Source organism: Pristiophorus japonicus, chromosome 1, assembly GCF_044704955.1.
Source record: "Pristiophorus japonicus isolate sPriJap1 chromosome 1, sPriJap1.hap1, whole genome shotgun sequence".
Lineage (NCBI taxonomy): Eukaryota > Metazoa > Chordata > Chondrichthyes > Pristiophoridae > Pristiophorus > Pristiophorus japonicus.
In genome coordinates, this window is record NC_091977.1 from 193764536 (window position 1) to 193785718 (window position 21183).

A 21183-nucleotide genomic window follows, 5' to 3' on the forward strand; every position below is an offset into this window, starting at 1 on the left:
TGTCGAAGAGGAAGAAATTCTATCCTGTGCTGAAGTTGTGTCTTATAGTCAAAATAGCTTTTAAAATGTTAAAATAATTTACTCCGTTCCTGTTTATAGAAGCTACACAGATTAAAAATCATTAAAGTGCATTAAAATAGATGGCACTGCAGATGGTCCCGATGAGAGGACAGAAGCCCTGGATTGGTTGCCACTCAAAACGTGCTCATCTCAACAAATGGGTTTTGTCAGTATTGTGCCAGCTTCTGGCCAAATCATCACATAGAGGCAGGGCAATTCTGGTCAGGCAAGAGGAACAGACAATGCCCAGCACTTAGAGAATGTTTACGGCCAAGACCTTCATACCCATCCCAAGGTGAAGAAAAAAATATGGTTTGCGGGACTGAAAATATTTGAAATGCAAATAATTGACATTTTGATGTCGTACACTGGACTGGTTGAAGAACTTCTGCACACAAACAAAATAACTTCACACGTGAACATTCTTCCATTTGTACCTGTGTAGTGTCTCCAAGAGTCTACTTAGAGCTTTTAAAAAGGAAACCAAACTATTGTAAGAGTATTTCATATTTTACGTTTAAACTAAATGTCTGGGCATTCTGAACGGAGTCAATTATAATGTTGTATTTTATTCCAGTACTGCAATGTGTCAGAGCACCAGGTATCAGTGGTACAAAAGTCCATTCCCTGCTCCATGCTGAGCCCCCAAATCAAGTGCCCAGCTAAATGGAAGAGGCGAGTGATGCAAACTTTCACCATCCACTCGCATTTGCCCCCATTAAGGCCAATCATGAGTGCCATTGCAATGGATGCAGGATGCTTATGTGTGATACAAGCAAGGCCTATAAGCAGAGTGAATTTTAATACAAAGTGGCATCCACAAAAAGCAGATTGACAACTCAAATAAAAAAGAACACTATATTATTATTTCTTACCGCTTCTTTACAAAGCCTTTTTCCATTTGATGCTTTCACCATATTCTCCATTACATTTAGAGCTCGAATCAAGTACCCTGGGGTCCAGATCAGGGGCATTTTGGTGTAAACAGCGCGGATCCCTTTAGATAGTTCAACTTTTCCTGTTAAGATTATCCACATTTTCAGAAAATTAAAATGTATAGATAAATCTGCTTAGGGACAAAAGCAATTTGAACATACTGCACTGCTATATATTTCACATGTAAGATGGCACATTAGATATATTAGAGTAAAGAGCTGCAGGAAACATACCAAGCAATGCAAGGCCCAGAAGCTGAGAGCTAAAGCCGACTGTGTTGTGCTGTTTCAGTCCGACCAAAAGTAAAATCGCACCCAAATTCCGCTCATCTTCCGACTGGAAAAGAGCAGATTATACAGAACATAAGGTGAAAATCCTGACATCTGGACCCGGAAATGTACACTGAGCAAACAGTTAGAAATCTATCAGGTAATCACTAACCAAGATCTAAAAATATTTCAGATTTCATTTTTGTGATTTTGTCTTTCTTCCAACACCCTTAATTTCTGCTCACAGCAACAAGTTATCCACAAGCCGAGTCTCCTAGGAGAGTGGGAGAATGAGCTATGGGATTAACAATTACCTCTTAATTATGGTATTTTCTCCACAGATCATGTGGGACGCTCGCCATGTTCTCTTGTCTGTGCAAAAGTCAGTAAATACAACATCAGACTAAGGCTGGAATTGTCAAATTTACCTGCAAAATTATACACAGCAGAAAGATGCAGCAAGAAACTACAAAGTAAAATGCCAGATAAGCTGATTCAAAACAAAAGAAATAGACTGAAATCTTTGCACATCTCGTCAGTAGCATCTGACTTTGACATTCTGAGGGGCATTACATGGGAAATGACTCAACAAAGCTTCTCTGAGCCACCTCACCTGGTATAGGTTGTGCAAAGTAGGGAACTGAAAATCACAGGGTGGACTGTGAATTATATTGGATATGCTGGGGCCGAAATTCACATTCCGAAAATGCCTCTTACCGGCCACGTGACGGAGTCAAATGGCTGCCGCTCACGAAATTCTCCTAAGCGCTTTTTTCCGGCGGTCCCCACTTCCGCCCCGCTGCTGCCGACTCCTCCAAGTGCGTCACCAAAGCGCGCACCGCTGATCTCCCGCACCTCAACCTAAATTTAGGGGAAAAAATCTTCGGGCCGCTGAGCGGTGCCACCGACAGTTTTTTCTGTCGGTGGACTGTGTTTGCGACATGGCTGTGCGGCGGCCATTCAAGGGGAAGGCACAATGCCGCGGCCGCCATTTTATTTTTTTTGTCACCCTCTCTTGGGTGCCAGGTCGCTGACCCGGCTGAAACCCTCCCTAGTGGACCAGTGGACCTAACTAAAAGAATCGCAGAGTTCGCAGCAGCTCTCCCCTTTAAGTGAAGGGGAGAGGTGTGGTGACTCACAAGCGTCATGACGCCATCAGCGCCAGACTGATGACTGACAGTGGTGGAGACTCCTTCCCGCCTCCACTTCCTCCCCTCAACTGTGCTCACCGCCGCACTACATCCCCCATTATGACCGACTCTTCGTCCGCTCGAAAAAAAATTACAAAGAGCTGAATTTCGCGCAAGAGGCCACCTCATCCACAGTGGCGATGAAAACACTTCAAAAGCGGTATGTGCGACCCGTTTCAGGCAGCGGTGAATTTCTACTCCACTTTCTTTAATGTAAAGACAGGTAACCTCGCAGGCAGTTTGCTGACGACAACTGAAACCACATCGTGTCCCAGATTGCACACTTGTCAATGGCCCGGACATTTCTGGAATGGTACGATACACCACACTGGAACATTGCTTTGACTGTGATGCAGCAAGCTCAATGGCGAACCAAAAACCTTGTTCATGACACAGCCATTAGCTGACCCCGCAGGCCTACCACATGGAGCAATAAAAAGCTGGGAACAGATGCTATAAATCCAGGCAAGGCTTGGCATTGGGATGTAAGTGAGCTGTCTGTTCTGAAATCAACTTAGATCAATTTAACATTTTAAAAAGTTAATTCTAATTAAAAACTATTGTAAAACATTGTAAAAAGTCATTTACAGTGCCGGGACAACCCTTTTCCATGGATATGATGTCTTCATTGGTATGAAAGTAACAACTACAAATAATAACTATAAATAGAATTCATCAAAATCAAGGCAACTTTAACCAAAAATAAAAAATGTTGAACATGCTTGGCAGGTCAGACAGCATTTAGAAACATAGAAAATAGGTGCAGGAGTAGGCCATCCAGCCCTTCGAGCCTGCACCACCATTCAATAAGATCATGGCTGATCATTCCTTCAGTACCCCGTTCCTGCTTTCTCTCCATACCCCTTGATCCCTTTAGCTGCAAAGGCCATATCTAACTCCCTCTTGAATATATCCAATGAACTGGCATCAACAACTCTCTGCGGTAGGGAATTCCATAGGTTAACAACTCTCTGGGTGAAGAAGTTTCTCCTCATCTCAGTCCTAAATGGCTTACCCCTTAACCTAAGACTATGTCCCCAGGTTCTGGACTTCCCCAACATCGGGAACATTCTTCCTGCATCTAACCTGTCCAATCCCGTCAGAATTTTATATGTTTCTATGAGATCCCCTCTCATCCTTCTAACCTCCAGTGAATACAGGCCCAGTTGATCCAGTCTCTCCTCATATGTCAGTCCTGCCATCCCAGGAATCAGTCTCATGAACTTTCGCTGCACTCCCTCAATAGCAAGAACGTCCTTCCTCAGATTAGGAGACCAAAACTGAACACAATATTCCAGGTGGGGTCTCACCAAGGCCCTGTACAACTGCAGTAAGACTTCCCTGCTCCTATACTCAAATCCCCTTGCTATGAAGGCCAACATACCATTTGCCTTCTTCACCGCCTGCTGTACCTGCATGCCAACCTTCAATGACTGATGAATCATGACACCCAGGTCTCGCTGCATCTCCCCTTTTCCGAATCTGCCGCCATTCAGATAATATTCTGCCTTCGTGTTTTTGCCCCCAAAATGGATAACCTCACATTTATCCACACTGCATCTGCCATGTATTTGCCCACTCGCCTAACCTGTCCAAATCACCCTGCAGCCTCTTAGCATCCTCCTCACAGCTCACACCGCCACCCAGTTTAGTGTCATCTGCAAACTTGGAGATATTACACTCAATTCCATCATCCAAATCATTAATATATATTGTAAAGAGCTGGGGTCCCAGCATTAAGCCCTGCGGCACTCCACTAGTCACTGCCTGCCATTCTGAAAAGGACCCCAACTCTCTGCTTCCTGTCTGCCAACCAGTTCTCTATCCACGTCAATACATTACCCCCAATATCATGTGCTTTGATTTTGCACAACAATCTCTTGTGTGGGACTTTGTCAAAAGCCTTTTGAAAGTCCAAATACACCACATCCACTGGTTCTGCCCTGTCCACTCTACTAGTTACATCCTCAAAAAATTCCAGAAGATTTGTCAAGCATGATTCCCCTTCATAAATCCATGCTGACTTGGACCAATCCTATCACTGCTTTCCAAATGTGCTGTTATTTCATCCTTAATGATTGATTCCAACATTTTCCCCACTACTGATGCCAAGCTAACTGGTCTATAATTACCCGTTTTCGCTCTCCCTCCTTTTTTAAAAAGTGGTGTTGCATTAGCAACCCTCCAGTCCATAGGAACTGATCCAGAGTCGATAGACTGCTGGAAAATTATCACCAATGCATCCACTATTTCTAGGGCCACTTCCTTAAGTACTCTGGGATGCAGACTATCAGGCCCTGGGGATTTATCGGCCTTCAATCCTGTCAATTTCCCGAACACAATTTCCCGCACAATAAGGATATCCTTCAGTTCTTCTTACTAGAACTTCGGACCCCTGGTACATCCGGAAGGTTATTATTGTCTTCCTTTGTGAAGACAGAACCAAAGTACTTGTTCAATTGGTTGCCATTTCTTTGTTCCCCATTATAAATTCACCCGAATCCGACTGCAAGGGACCTACGTTTGTCTTTATTAATCTTTTTCTCTTCACATATTTATAGAAGCTTTTGCAGTCATTTTTTATGTTTCCGGCAAGCTTCCTCTCGTACTCTATTTTCCCTCTCTTAATTAAACCCTTTGTCCTCCTCTGCTGTATTCTAAATTTCTCCCAGTCCTCCGGTTTGCTGCTTTTTCTGGCTAATTTGTATGCCTTCTCCTTGGATTTAACACTATCCTTAATTTCCCTTGTTAGCCACGGTTGAGCCACCTTCCCCGTTTTATTTTTACTCTAGACAGGGATGTACAATTGTTGAAGTTCGTCCATATGATCTTTAAAGGTTTGCCATTGCCTATCCACCGTCAACCCTTTAAGTATCATTTGCCAGTCTGATCTAGCAAATTCGTGCCTCATACCATCAAAGTTACCTTTCCTTAAGTTCAGGACCCTAGTTTCTGAATTAACTTTGTCACTCTCCAGCTTAATAAAGAATTCAACCATATTATGGTCACTCTTCCCCAAGGGGCCTCGCACAACAAGATTGTTAATTAGTCTCTTCTCATTACATATCACCCAGTCTAGGATGGCCAGCTCTCTGGTTGGTTCCTCGACATATTGGTCTAGAAAACCATCCCTAATACACTCCAGGAAATCCTCCTCCACCGCATTGCTACCGGTTAGGTTAGCCCAATCAATATGTAGATTAAAATCGCCCATGATTACTGCTGTACCTTTACTGCACACATCCCTTATTTCTTGTTTGATGCTGTCCCGAACCTCACTACTACTATTTGGTGGCCTGTACACAATTCCCACTTGCGTTTTCTGCCCTTTGGTATTCCGTAGCTCCACCCATACCGATTCCACATCATCCAAATTAATGTCCTTCCTTACAATTGCATTAATTTCCTCTTTAGCCAGCAACACCACCCCACCTCATTTTTCTTTCTGTCTATCCTTCCTAAATGCTGAATACCCCTGGATGTTGAGTTCCCAGCCTTGGTCACCCTGGAGCCATGTCTCTGTGATGCCAATCACATCATAACCGTTAACTGCTATCTGCGCAGTTAATTCGTCCATCTTATTCCGAATACTTCTCGCATTGAGGCACAGAGCCTTCAGACTTGTCTTTTTAACACACTTTGACCCTTTAGAATTTTGCTGTAAAGTGGCCCTTTTTGTTTTTTGCCTTGGGTTTCTCTGCCCTCCACTTTTACTATTCTCCTTTCTATCTTTTGCTTCTGTCTCCATTTTATTCCCCTCAGTCTCCCTGCATAGATTCCAATCTCCCTGCCATATTAGTTTAACTCCTCCCAAACAGCACGAGCAAACACTCCCCCTAGGACATTGGTTCTGGTCCTGCCCAGGTGCAGACCGTCCGGTTTGTACTGGTCCCACCTCCCCCAGAACCGGTTCCAATATCCCAAGAATTTGAATCCCTCCCTTCTGCACCACTACTCAAGCCACATCTTCACCTGAGCTATCCTGCGATTCCTACTCTGACTAGCACGTGGCACTGGTAGCAATCCTGAGATTACTACTTTTGAGGTCCTACTTTTTAATTTAACTCCTAGCTCCCTAAATTCATCTCGTAGGACCTCATCGCGTTTTTTTTACCTATATCGTTGGTACCTATATGCACCACGACAACTGGCTGTTCACCCTCCCTTTTGTGTTTGTTTCTGCATCCCCCATAAGCTAGATGCTCCCATGGTGGGGTTAGCGGGTAAATGTACCGTGTGGTGAGATAGTGAGCTACAATATAGGTTAAAAGATTCCTGATCTATGCTGAGTTAGATTAATTCAGCTGGGGTGGTGGTAGAAGATACTACAATTGGCCTCAGCATCCTTCAGTCATGTCACATGGCTGGTTGATATCCAATGCGCCTTGCTGGAAAATGTCCATGTGTGAATGTCCAAATGTCACATGAGGACAGGATTAAGCTCGGCTGTGATGCCCTCCATGTTGAATAACTTGCCAACATCCAATATTTAGGCCCACACGTGAAAAATGGCCACAGCTGCAAAGTAATGGAGGATCAACAATGCCAGGTGAACCACACAAGAATTGGCCCTTTCAGGAGAGGAGTAAAACACAAATCGAACCTCGGTTTACAAAACTGAGCAAAGACAGTTTAAGGAGCTACAATCCTGCACTCCAATTGGACCACTGCCTCACACATATTCCTCAGTAATATTGTATATAGCAAAGAGCCTGGTATGGAAGGTTTAGTCTCTGTCTCGGGCCTGAATGAGTGGAGGCTGCCTAACCTTGCCATTTATGATGTAAAACTCATTTTTATGTTCAGATAAAACAGGACACTTTCAAGGCACCAAAGAGAACTTTTTAGGTACGGGTTTATATATGATCTTTTTTTAAGCATTTCTCATATCATTCGATACCAGATGTACATTTTCATAAATAAAAACTTGGACACGTTAAATATTAAACCATTATGCAAAACACTGCCTTGTTCTTGGGAAATGCTTCATGTTTAAATCAGCCTAATAGTTTACAATAGTAGAGTGGTGGACTCCTGATTACAAAACTCCACTTCACAGCCAGCTGCGACTTCCACAGATGACGGCTGGATGGCGAATGATGGTCTGAACTGCAGGGTTTCAAAAAATGAAAAACGAACAAATAGAAATGGGATGGAGGAAGAAGGAAAAAAAACCTTTCAAATCAGCTTTTGCTTAAATCTGCTGCAAAGTTTTCAATAGATTTTCTCATACATACACAGTCATAAAATGATGAATTGCTACTCTGATTTGCCCTATGCCACAAGACCGTTGAATAGGTAGGACTATGGGCCCAAGTTTCGAGCCGCGCCTAGAACGGCGCAGTCCCGAACTGGACGCCCGTTTTTCGTGCCACAAAGTGCGCCTAAAATAAACCTCCAGATTCTCCAGCTCCCTGCAGGTCCTCTGGCCCTCGGCGCGGCGCAGCAGGAGCTGTAGGGGGCGAAGCCAGGTCCCTGCGCTGAAAACAGTGCCGGGACCTCTGCACATGCGCGCTACAGTGGGCACGCAAGTGCAGTAGCTCCAGGCGCCCAAAACTGTGTGGGAGGGGCCCGAAGCAAGAGCCCCTAGCCCTGGCCCAATGGCCTCACTGGGGCTGCGTGAATAAGGCTCCTCCCACGGCCAGCTCCTGCTTCCTCCTGACCCGACTCGACTCCCGCTTCCTGCCTCCGGACCGGACCCGACACCGACTGGACTCCCGCTCCCCGCTCCCCACTCCCCCCTCCCCCCGCTCCCGGACTGGACCCGACCTGACTCCCGCTCCCCCCAACCCCGGCCTCCGGACCGGACCCGACACCGACCAGACTCCCGCTCCCCCCCCCCACCAGACTGGATCCGACCTGACCTCCCTCTCCCTCCCTCCCCCCGACCCGAACCGACCTCCCTCCCACCACCCCCCCGACCCGACCCAACGCCACCTACCTGTAAATCTGGTGCTGGGGACGGGCCCTGCCCGAAGTCTCGTGCCCGGCCCGTTCAGCCTCCCTCCCCCTTCTCCTTTCCTACCCACCCACTTCTCCTTTCCCCCCGCATCTCCTTCCCCCCCTTCTCCCCCCCTCCCCCTTCTCCCCCATCCCTCCTCCTTCTCCCCCTACCCCCCTCCTCCCCCTCCCCTCGCTGTCAGAAACACAGACACTGACAGACAGAGAATGAGAGACACACAGACAGACAGAGATAGAGACACTGACAGAGACACACTGGGGTGTGGGGGGGGGGGGGGGCATCCCAGCACGCTGTTGGAGGGCTCCCGGTGTTGCAGTCGGTAAGTAGAAATTTTTTTATTTATTGATTTAAAAAAAAATGATTTCTTATTAATTTTTTTTGATTGATTTATTGGTTGATTTATTGATGTATTTATCATTTATTATTGATGATGGCTCTTTATTTGTAAAACTGAAGTGTTTAATGTTTGTAAACTTCCCTTTAAACACCGCCCCCCCCCCTATTCCCTACGCCTGATTTGTAACCTACACCTGATTTTCTAAAGTGTAGACAAGGTTTTTTCGAGCATACAAAAATCTTCACTTACTCCATTCTAAGTTAGTTTGGAGTAAGTTTTCACTGACGAAACTTTGAACACAGGCGTAAGTGGCCGGACACGCCCCCTTTGGAAAAAAAAAATTCTGTTCCAAAATGAAACTGTTCTAACTGACTAGAACTGGAGCAAACTAAATGACGAGAATTCCGATTTCTAAGATACTCCGTTCTACACTAGTTGCTCCTAAAAATCAGGAGCAAATCATGTGGAAACTTGGGGCCAAAATATCTTAATCAGCTATGATTTTGATAGAAATCAAAGCCTGTTATTAGACTTGTCCCGCAGTACAACTTAAAGTGCAGGTTCAAAAATTGTAACTTTAGTTGAACCTGAGCCTTTTAGCCTATGTTGTAAATTACGATCTGTCAGATTTCAGGTAACATATCTGCTATAGTGGTAATGCATTTTACATCTGAAGTATCAAATGCAATATTATAATTATTCCATCAGTGAACTAAAGCAATAAAAATCCATCACACATTAGAGAGAGCTTTAATGTTCCACATTATTGCCATTCAGACCTTATCAATTAGTCAAGATTAATCTGTATATGCACAAGATAAAAAGCATAATCATGGTTTCATGAAAAGAATTCAAAAAGAGATTTTAATTTTGATTGTGGTATTTAATGCTTGCTTTCCACAGCATAATAGGTCATGGAGTAATCCTCCGACTAATCCGTTGAGGATTGCTATACTATTTCAGCACCATAAATGCAAAAATTAGAACCAATAAGTGGGATTGTAATGTAAGTTTATATTAGAGCAACATGCAAAATGCATAGAAACTAGGTAGCTTTAACCGTCAAGGTTACAGGCTGGTATTTTTAAACTTGATCAAGCAAGATTTTTTATCTGAAACTCGCATTGAGGAATATACAGCCATTGGTAACAATCAAGATGCCTGGGTGCAGGGTTTGGATACTCATGTGAAGGTCCTCTTTCAAATAGTTGCTAAGACCATAGTTTCAATTTTTGCATATTCATCCTTATACACATTGAGACTATTACAATAATTTTAGGTTTGTATTCAGTGTAAACAATTATACTGCAAACAATTTACTACAAGTTGGAGTTTCATATAATTTAAGGTTCTGATTACCATCCCCCAACTGCCACTGCAATGATCTGCCATTTGCCTGAACAGAAGAAAAAATCCTATAAAATTACATAGCATGTACAGCAAAGAAACAGGTAATTTGGCCCAACTGGTCCACACTGGTGTTTATGCTCCACGCGAGCCTCTTCCCACCCCTCATCATCTAACCCTAGCCATATAACCTTCTATTCTTTTCTCCCTCATGTGCTCCTCTAACTTCCCCTTGAATGCATCATCTTCCGCTTAAATGCATAAATACTGAAGACATACTGAAGATTTAATGCTCCTTCACATGTCAGCCAAAATGTGATTAACTAATGAAAGTGCAGACACATGCATAATTCAAATTGGCTTTTCAGGGAGAAAATAAATTCCATTGCAACTTGTCACCATAAGTAGGCTACCTAATCAGAGCTAGGATGTGTGTTTCATAACAGTGGCACTGTTGAGAAAATCAACGTATATTTTTACCTTCAATTCTGGCTTACTATGTCGATATTTATGGAGAACATAGAGGGAAAGAAGCTGTGTACATTGCTCATCAAAAACCTCTTGTAGCATCACTTCACTGACAACAGCTAGTGCATCTGGAATGAGAATAACAGTTTCATGTGTCATCCTCAATCAATTTAGAAACAAAATATTTTAAATTAAGGCAAACCCCATTTCTCTTACATTCTATTTATTGCACAAATACCCTTTCTCCTTCTAAGTGTGTAGTAAATTATAAATCTATTGTACAACCATTAAAAATTAAAGCAATTGCAACAATGGAGTAGAGAACATTAACCTCAGTTACACACACTACCTTAAGCAGCGCCTCATATAATAGTTAACATAATTGGTTTTACAAATTTTTGTACGAATGAAACTGGTGGAGGTGAAGGTGAAGACATGGCTCAGGCACCATAAAAATCAGAGCATATACTTACAGAGCCACAGGGGAGAGCTTTCGTCCTTCTTGTTAACGACATGCCGAAACTGTCAGACAGCTCACTGTTGTGTAACCCAAGCCTTTCTCACTCCCCAAACAAGTAATCTTAATGAACATTTAACTTTCTCTTTGTATTCCGCAACTATATTGAATTATCGCAGCATTTGGAAGAGAGTTAACCATGGGAAAAAAAAGATTTAAATGATCTAGGTAAGTTGGAAGGGAGGATCGTCATTAGCCACTGAAGTAATTTTTAGGTGAAATTTAAAAAACATCTTTTCCTGCTCCTGATTTGTTCCAACTAATGTATCAAGCTTGGTTGGCCAAAGGGTGCTGGAGGGGTGGCCTGCTTTCAGCCTCTTTGTATTCGAACATACAAAATTGATGAGCAGGAAAAGACTAGCTGCTCCATCAAGCCTGCCATATACATGATGATGTACGGTGTATATCACTCAATAACTAATGACTAGGACATTAACAGTGGGTGAGGCTGACTTCTTCATCCATAGGAAAAATTTGGGTCCGTAGCGTCTGTTTTTTGAGTGCTATGAGTGCCCTTAGAGATCCAAAATGGCGTCCGCGGTGCATATGCACACTTCTGGTGCGAGTCGCGCCGCACACCATATTGGTGAGTGCGTTAATGCATGCGCAATGAGCATCCGCTGAAAGTATGCAGAGTAGGCAGATCATGATATCAAATAGCGTGCAACGCTGATTTGAATCCAGCGCTGCCATTTTGGAGCTCAACGTGCCAGCTAACACCCTCTTTTAAGTTCGCCCAACTGAACACGCATTCAGCAACAGGACGAAACCCCATCAGCACTATTTAAAGTGATCATCACCTACCTAAAGGTTAGTTGCTGGTTTCTACTGGCTGTAGCTACGATTCTACAAGTGTTTGGTGCTTTCTATAGTTGTTTCAAGTTGCTAAAGTCTACAGGGAGTGGTGTGACACGTGAAGGACTTTTTGCTGACTTCAAGTCTTCTGCACAAACCACTTGCTGACAGACATGAGTGCACTAGTAGGCATTCTCCTTGGAATACAGCATGACTTGGAGAATGAACAAAGAGCACGCAGAGCAGGACAAGCTGCTGGAAGAGGGGGAAGGAGGAGAAGGGCTTTCAACTGGAGGCCATATGCGCCCAGGGTGTTTAAGGAGCAATTCTCCTACTTGAACTTCAGCGGGGAACAATGGCCGCGATTTTTCTTACCGGGTTGGGAGCGAAGCAAGCGACTTTGGGTGTTCACTGGAACTCCGCTCCCATCTTCATCCGCCTCTGTCCAAGTAATTTTACCTTGATGGGGCTTGTTAAGCCCGCCCTGCGAGGTTCCCGGACAATTAAAAGGAACCGGGTCCGCTGGTTTCCTTAAAAGGACCATACCGACATACATCTTGACAGTTGTACAGTCAGTGTTCTGCAGCATTGAAGTGCAGCAAACACTGACAAGCACTGCACAGAGGTGCACGACTGCACCCAGGCTCCCTCCACAGCACGCAGAGAGTTCTGCTTCCCTTCCAATGGGCGGAAGAGACTGTCCCAGGACACCATGCAGCCTGGTTGGACATTGCACAGGAGGGCACAAGCAGGGATGTCGTCAGGAGGACCTAGCTGCAGTGGCGCAAACCTTTCAATGATTTCAGTGGATCACAAAACGTTACTGAAAACACACACTCAACCTCATCCTGTTGTGTCACACATCACATCCCCATCACTCTGCCTTCCCTACCCTGCACAACCTTATTCACACCAACTTACCTTGCACCTCCACCCATCCCTCTCTATCTACATTATCACTTCCCCATCTCACTAACCACCCCTGCTCCTGTTCCTAATTCTTATGTTCAGATGTCATGGTTGAATAGCTGGCAGTGTGTGCAAGCTATGAGATGTGGGTGTGAGACTTGCAGCGGTGCTCAGTGTGTGAGGGTGAGGTGATGCTATGAATGTTAGGTTTCAGTCCTGATTGATATATATTGTTGGTGGTGCGGTGCATTGCGCATTTGATGAGGCTAGTGTTGCAGTTGGTGTGATAGGGTATTTGAAGGTGCATTCACTGATCTTGCCCACTCATATGAGGTCACTGAATTTTTTGTGGCAGTGCATCCAGGTGCTTGAGGCTTGACTCCTGGCACTGACTGCCATGGCTATCTGCTCCCACTGCCTTTTGAGCATTTGTCTGGAGGGCTTCTGGCCCCCTGTGGATACAGCACACCTCTCCTCCTTTCCACCACCTCCACCAAGACCTCCAGTGCAGCACTGGAAATCCTTGGAGCACGCTCTCTCCCATGTTGTGCCAATATTGAGTATTTCCCAGGTCAGAATCTGTTGTACAATGACTACGACTATCTGCTCCAGCCACAATGCACCTCCCGTTTAAGTTGTGCAAGCTAGCTTTAAGTGGTGCTAAACTGTCACAATTTTGGGCCCCCCTGCTGATGCATGCAGCCAATCAACAGTGCGGTTAGCGCTGGCTACACACTACAATCATGGCAATGAGCAGACAGCACAAAGTTGGCATGCTGCCTACAGCACATTGAACGGGCGCGGATCAATCACGCATCGCAATCCCCATGCCTGTTTTCGGGGGCTATTGGTCTCCACGTGGGGCCTTCTAATGATAGTGCAGCTGAGGCCAGTAAATTAATGTGTTGGTAACCATGAATGGAAAGCTACATCCTCTCACTCCACAGCAGAGCATATTGATGTTCAAATGCATTGCATTGCCATTACTGAACTGACATTTAAGAATTACTAGCACATATGGCATCATCAGCCAACTTTAGTGACAGGAATCTTACATAACAGTAAATGTATATATGGTGTTCAATTCCAAAGAAAGACTTTTAGCACACTTTTGACCTTTATACAATGAACAGTTTGGAGATAAAAGACAGGCAGCATTTTCCCCTCAAAGCAGACAATTGTTTTAAATATACAAACTACAGTCAGACAATTAACTTCCTCACTTACTTGTAAGGTCTTCCTCCTTAATGAAAGAGTCCATTAGTAGATTAAATGTGAAGTTATCTGGAAAAATTCCGTATTGCACCTGCAAAAGGATTTGAAAATTACAGGTCCAAAACAGGAAAATAAAATCTCGAGCACCCAAATCAAAGGAGTCTTCTAAAACTAACTTCTACATAACATTTCCTTTGATTTAATACAAGCTGCACTAGAATACTAAATCACCCAGTCTCAGCCAGTGTACCTCTTGCCCAGAGTCACCACAACTGTTGGTCTCATTTGCAAAGCAATTCAATTTAGTACTGCTACAACAACACAAAAGCAAAATACTGCGGATGCTGGAATCTGAAATAAAAATAGAAAATGCTGGAAATCTCAGCAGGTCAGGCAGCATCTGTGGAGAGAGAAACAGAGTTAATGTTTCAGTTAGCACTTTTATGCGGGTAAACCATCTGATCACGTGCAGTGATTTCGATTTTCTTTCTCTTAAAATTATATAGAGGAAAATACTTTGTTGGACTGGCCCATTCAGCCTGTTTGTCTCAAACAATACTGGGACTCTGTCTAGTAGTGCATTACAGTAATGCAATAAAATAAATGGAGCATCAATTTCTTCAAAATGCTTCGAGTCTCCTACAATCATACAAAGCAACCCTTTCAGAATGTATTGATTTGTCATTAGAGAAGGATGCAGTGTCTGTCTTAGTACCAGAAGCAATGCTTTGCTAAAAAAAGATCGAATCTGTCAAGGCCAAATTCATCATCCAAACAATAAGCATTATTAGTTTTGTTAGTGAAAAATTTAACCCAAAACAGACTGGTGATAAGCATTGTAATCAAACTCAATTGATCTTTCTGTAATAGGAATCCGAACAGAAGTCAAATGATTAAACGCTAAAACATAATTTGAACAGAAGAATGAATACAAACATCAAATGTTATCATTGTTCGACTATGACACAAAGCTCTGCCAACTTCCCAGTTACAAGGGATGTGAGCGGCAATTCAAATCCAATAGATGTTACAAAAACTTTGGGTTTCGTGCTAAAGTTCCCTTGAGATCATCATCATTATAGGCAGTCCCTCGAACGAGGATGACTTGCTTCCACATGAGTTCACAGATGTTTCAATGAAGGACCCGACGTTCCCGTCCTGAACTCCAGTTGAAGGGGTGCCTGTGCATGGATTTTTTTAACGTGTGGTGACCATTGCACATTAGCCACCACACGGGCTTGACAGAGCTAGGCCTTTATCCAGTGGCAAGGGTTAACCAGGACGACTGGAGACCTGCTCTGCTGCACGAACCGAGTGCACACACATATCACAGTGTGGACTGGCCCGTGCGGCCCCTGATCCCTCGGCTCTTCTGGGCACAGTACCCTCATTCGCCGCACCTCCGCCACGATCTCTCGCAGCTCCTCCGCTACAAACATTTGCTGCACCTCCGCCACAAACTCTCGCAGCTCCTCCGCCACAAACTCTTGCCGCTCCTCCGCCACAAACTCTCGCCGCTCCACCGCCACAAACTCTCGCCCTCCTCCGCCACAAACTCTCGCCGCTCCTCCACCACAAACATTCGCCGCACCTCCGCCACGATTCCTCATCACTCCTCCGCCCCGATCACTTGTCGCAAGTTCGCCATGACCTTCCTGTTCCTCCGCTGTACCAGGACCCTGACGATGCTTCTGCCCACGCTCCAAACGCCGACCTGGGTCCTTATGATGTCACTCAGTCGTCGCACATTTGTGTCGGCTCGTGCTGGAAGCTGCAGTGGCATGCTCCAGCTCTTATACTCCCAACCTGCGGTGGTGTCCTCTCGCAGCTCGGGGTGGCCTTCGGGATCAGCACCATCGGTCACTCTTGTAAGCAGACCTCACATCCTCATCGATCGGCAGTGCACCTTTTATTGTCCAATATTCAATTAAATGATAATGTCACCTGATGTTAGATCTCTTAATTTCCAATGAAATACGAACTCCGATGGTAGTTTTAACTTTTTAATCTTGGCAGAGAGCAACAAACTGCTGGCTGATTGCCAGTTTCTTTGTCTTACTGAGACACATGGTCAAAATGGCTGTATTTTATACCTGGATCAATTTACAGAAAAGAACTCGCCTTCTTTGACCTTATTGGCTCAATTGAAAGTCTTTTAACGTTTTATTGGCTCGCTACCCAAGGTCCGAAAATGTCAAGTTGATTGATGAGTTAATGCAACATGCCGAACTGCATGTAGCAGCCTTGACTTGGGGGTCTGTGAATTTTCGCAGTCTGTCGAAATGAGCCTGTTTGAATACTCTATCAATCCCCCCTTTGATTCTTTCACAAACTGAATCATAAAACATCAGGTATCACTGGTTAAACATTCTACAAAATAATTTCATACATGTTAATAGAGTTTCCTTCTAAAATTTGTTGATGTGTTTCGCCACATGTCCGGACTAGTAGCTTCCACACAAATTTACACCAACCCGAGTTCCATCGTGGCCACAATGGAAGTCTGGTTTTAGTAGGTTAATTAACCTTATTCCAATTTAATCCAAATCAATATCTTAATTCAACCAGTAAACCACCTTTCCTTAAGCATAACATACCCCTGTGCCACGTACAGACGGTCTGCTGGGACCTGCAAGGTGTCTCACCTGCGGGACAGCAGCTACAGCCGCCTGGTCGCAACAACATTCAATCAACTTAAACAAACAATATAAAAGTAAAACAATTACAACAAATAGAATTAAACCTTCACCAATGAAGTTCTTATTGAACCTAGCCATTCAGTGGCTCCGCTCCACAAAGTGAATGATGGGGGTTGCTTAAGTTTTTCTACCTCCTTTTGGATATGCTCCGCTAAGTGGGTAATTTCTTCGGAGCTATCTGGGATATATGTGCAACACTCAGTTCCGAGTACGGCGCAAGTATCTCCCTTTTCAGCCAGAATGTAATCAAGGGCCAGTCTATTCTGTAGGGCTACTGTGCGGATTGCTACCATTTCTGCATTGATTTTAACTAGGGCCTCTGAGGTATCATTGGCTACTCGTTCCACAATGGATGCCATGTTAATGGATTCCCTTGCCAGTTTGGCGGTCCCATATCCAGGGATCAGAATGGCAAAGAACCTCTCTGTTTCTGTGATAGCTCTCTTAGGATGGTGTAAATGTTCCGACAGTGACTTTATATGATACATATAAGGCACAATGTAGGCTAAATAGCAGGATCCCATCCAATTCTGGGGCAGCCAAGGGTAGGCCTTGTGGCCACACACCCAATAGGTGCCATTATATGCAATGAATGTTAGCTGTTTCTTTGTCAGCAACACTCTGGGGCCTGTCCAGGCTTTTCCATCTGTTTTATTCAGAATCCCCGTTACGTTAAAAATTCCCACATCGGCCCAGTTTGGATGGTTCCGTGGCTTGATTATGTTATAATTCTGGGAGCAGTTACTATACCCCATATTTTGGCCACCTTTGATGTTTCTAATCAGACAGACCGATTCCCCCGGTCTTCCTATTCCCGTTGTATTAGTGATAACAAAAAATGAATTATTGTAGCACGGTTGGTATCCCCCTTCAAAGGTAGTCAGATTGTAACCTGCTGACTTCCATTTACGTGCCCAGTTTTCCGTATCCTGAAACGCATTGCCTGTTTTATTTTGATTAATTATCCACTCAGCCATTTTCGAGATATTCAAGGAAACTGGCCTCAAGGGAATCCCTCCCTTTGAGTGAATAGGAATATGCGCACACACCCAACAACTAGAAATGTTACCTTGTTTGGCATAAATGTATGACATATATAAAAAGGTATTTACATGTAATTCCCTTGCTACCCTACTATTCCCCTTTGGTGCAGAAGGTCGGCTAGTAAGAAGTAGGCCTATGCCTAGAATACCTACAATCAATAATACAGTAAATTTATACATTTTCGCAAAATGTAATTGTCCTTATTAGATTTCAGCTTCAGTTACGGGTGCTCGTTTAACGTGTGAAGCGTGGATCCAGGCTTTCTTTCCTTGGACTTTAACAGCTGCCTGGGTGGTCAATAACACTTGATAAGGTCCCTCCCACTTGGCACCCAAAGGTTCTTTATGCAACTTTTTCACATACACCCAGACTCCCGGCATGATGTCGTGTCCTCCTTCGGGTGGATTACCCCAAGCTGCCGATACCTGTTGGGAAACAGAACTAATAGCATTGGTTAAGTTCTGACAGTATGATAACAAAGTGTCACTCATTAAGTGAACATCAGCTTTCCGTAAATCAATAGTTCCTGGCAGCGACATGGGTCTTCCTGTTATAATTTCAAATGGGCTTAGACCTGTAGTTTTGTTCGGGGTTGCCCTAATGCTACATAGCACTATTGGTAGTGCCTGGGCCATGGTGTTCCTTCTTGGTGATATTTGGCAAGCCGTTGTTTCAGAGTTCGATTCATTCGCCCTACTTATCCTGATGATTGTGGATGATAAGGACAGTGTAAATCCCACGTAATGTTCAGTAACCTACAGACTTCTTGGCAGACAGCACCTGTGAAGTGTGTTCCCTGATCTGAGTCAATGCTACTCGGAACTCCCCATCGGGGAATGTAATCCTTACACAAGACCTTTGCAGTGTGAATGGCTGTGGCTCTTTTAGTTGGGACAGCTTCTACCCATCTAGAGAATCTGTCGACCATGACAAGAATGTTAGTGTATCCTTGGCATGAAGGAAGAGATATATAATCAACCTGCAGATGCTGGAATGGTCCGACAGGGGCAGGGGGCCTCAGTTGGGGCATTACCGTGATGGGTCCAGAATAATTTTTCTGGCAGACCACACAGCGGTCTGTTACTAGCTGGGCATGTTTTTTAAATCCCCGACCCCACCAGCTTTTCTGGAACCATGCCGTCATCTGTTGTGAGGCCAAGTGTCCCCACGAGTGGATCTGTTGGGCTAAAAAAGGCATAAGCGCTTGTGGCGCAACAGGTTTGTCGGTAACGCTTTGTCTCCAGACACCATCTTCGCATAGCTTAATTCCTGCCTCAATCCATGTCCATTTTTCCTCTCGGGAGCACTCGCCTTGCAGTGTTTGAAGGTCTCGTGTCAGAGTCCTGAGTGCTTTCAATCTGCACATCTGTGTTGGTTCTTCTGGAGAAACGCCCTGTGAGGCGGCATCTTTAGCTGCCTGGTCGGTTAGGGCATTTCCCTGTGCTTCTGTGGTATTTTCCTTGGTATGGGCCTTACACTTCAGGATGGACACTTCCTGAGGTAATTGTATGGCCTCCAGTAAGTCTCGGACTTCTTTTCCATTTCGGATAGGTGTACCAGCAGCAGTGAGGAATCCTCTTTTCCGCCATAACATACCAAAGTCGTGAGCGACTCCAAAAGCATAACGCGAATCTGTGTAGACATTAGCTGTCTGTCCTTCTGCTATTCAACATGCTTCTGACAGGGCCCGTAACTCGGCCTGTTGTGCTGACGTTCCTGAGGGTAAACATCCTTTTGCTACTACCTCATATAAGGTTGTAGCTGCCCATCCTGCTTTTCTGGTACCATTGTCAACAAAGGAGGAACCATCTGTAAACAGGATGAGGTCTGGGTTGTGCAGAGGCTCCTCTGCTGCTAAGGCTGCTTCTTCTGTTTCTTTTAAAATCTCCACGCAGTCATGCTCTTCACATTCTCCCCCCTCTTGCTCCCTCGATTCTGACATCGGGAGCATAGTTGCGGGATTAACCGGGCTGGCCCGGACGATATGGAGATTAGGAGCTTCCAAAACTGCTGTCCAGCGGGTCCATCTTGCTGCCGTCACCTGAGACATTCTATTCATAGACAGCAAAGCATGTACGGTGTGGGGACACTTGACAATCAGCTTTTGGTCGAGGACTAGACCCGCAGTGGTCATTACCGCTCGACATGTAGCTTCCATGGCCCTTAGGCAACTTCCCCATCCGAGGGCTACCGCATCCAGTTTTGCCGAATAATAGCCAATAGGTCTTTGCCGATCCCCATGTTCTTGTGTCAGTATAGCTGTCATATATCCTTCTTTCTCATGAACAAACAGGGTAAATGGCTTACCACTATCGGGGATTCCCAGAGCCGGTGCCGAACACAAAACCTTTTTCAAACTCAGGAAGGCCTCTTGCTGTTCTTTAGTGAGGGTGATGGCTTCTTTAGAGGCACGTTTCCCCTTTAAAATATCATTCAGTGGCTGAGCAAGCTGTGTGAAGGAGTCAATCCAATTTCTGTTAAAGTTACACAATCCCAAAAAAGACCATAGTTCCTGAATAGTGGTGGGTTTTTTAGCAGCCCGAATGGCTGCAGTTCTATCCTGGGTAAGTTCTCTCTTTCCTTGTGAAATCTTTTGTCCCAGGTATACAACCTCTTCTTGGGATATTTGTGCTTTGTCGATGCTGGCTTTATGTCCTTTCAGCCGAAGGTGATCCAGCAAAGCTCGTAAATCTTGTTCATGCTGTTCTTCCGTGTTTGAAGCTAGCAGGATATCGTCTACATATTGGATGACTGTGGATGACAGCGGAGGTAATTCTCACAAATGGCTTTGTAAAGCCATGTGGAATACCGTAGGGCTGTTGTGGAAACCCTGCGGTAACCGGGTCCAAGTATACTGTTGTCCTTGGACTGTGAAAGCAAACCACTGTCGAACCTCCGCCAGAGGCACCGACCAAAATCCGTTGGCTATATCTATAACTGAGAAATATTTATGTTCCGGTTTGAGGGCATTATCCCTAGCTGCGTCCTCTTCCCCAGCCATGACCTTTCTGTTTTGCCCTGCACGTCTTGGCCCAGTGACCTTCTTTCCCACAATAATGACATTTTCCGGGTAATTTTCCTAATAACTGTTTATCGGAATCCTGGGATTTCCATCCCATAGCCTGTACAGTTCGGACTTTAGCTCCCATATCCCGATCTAATTGGTTACATCGATCCACCAATGCTGCAAAGGTAGTTCCTCTACCTTCCCAGTCCGGTAACACAACCTTAAGCATTTTGGACAGTTCTGGCTTTAGACCTGCCACGAAAGCTGCTTTCAGGGGTCCAAACGCTTGTTCATCCATTTCCTCATCCGTATTATTCATACCCGAATGTTCTAGCCACGTGTATCTAAACCGCTCGTCATACTCCAGGACCTCCTCTGTTCCTTTCTGTTGGCAGGCTGCAATTTTTCCCCAGTCTGTCTTAGCTGGA

The 21183-nt window shown here is 44.7% G+C and overlaps 1 protein-coding gene across 1 annotated transcript in view; it reads right to left on the minus strand.

The window, feature by feature from the left end:
• The window catches only part of mrps27 (mitochondrial ribosomal protein S27), a 109164-nt gene that overhangs the window by 25790 nt on the left and 62191 nt on the right, over positions 1-21183 (minus strand). Inside the window, exons 6-9 of the mRNA XM_070885922.1 lie at positions 14018-14096; positions 10582-10697; positions 1230-1332; positions 936-1078 (exon numbers count right to left, since the gene is read on the minus strand). Of these exons, the coding sequence (XP_070742023.1) occupies positions 936-1078; positions 1230-1332; positions 10582-10697; positions 14018-14096 (441 nt within the window). The remainder of the gene's footprint in view (positions 1-935; positions 1079-1229; positions 1333-10581; positions 10698-14017; positions 14097-21183) is intronic.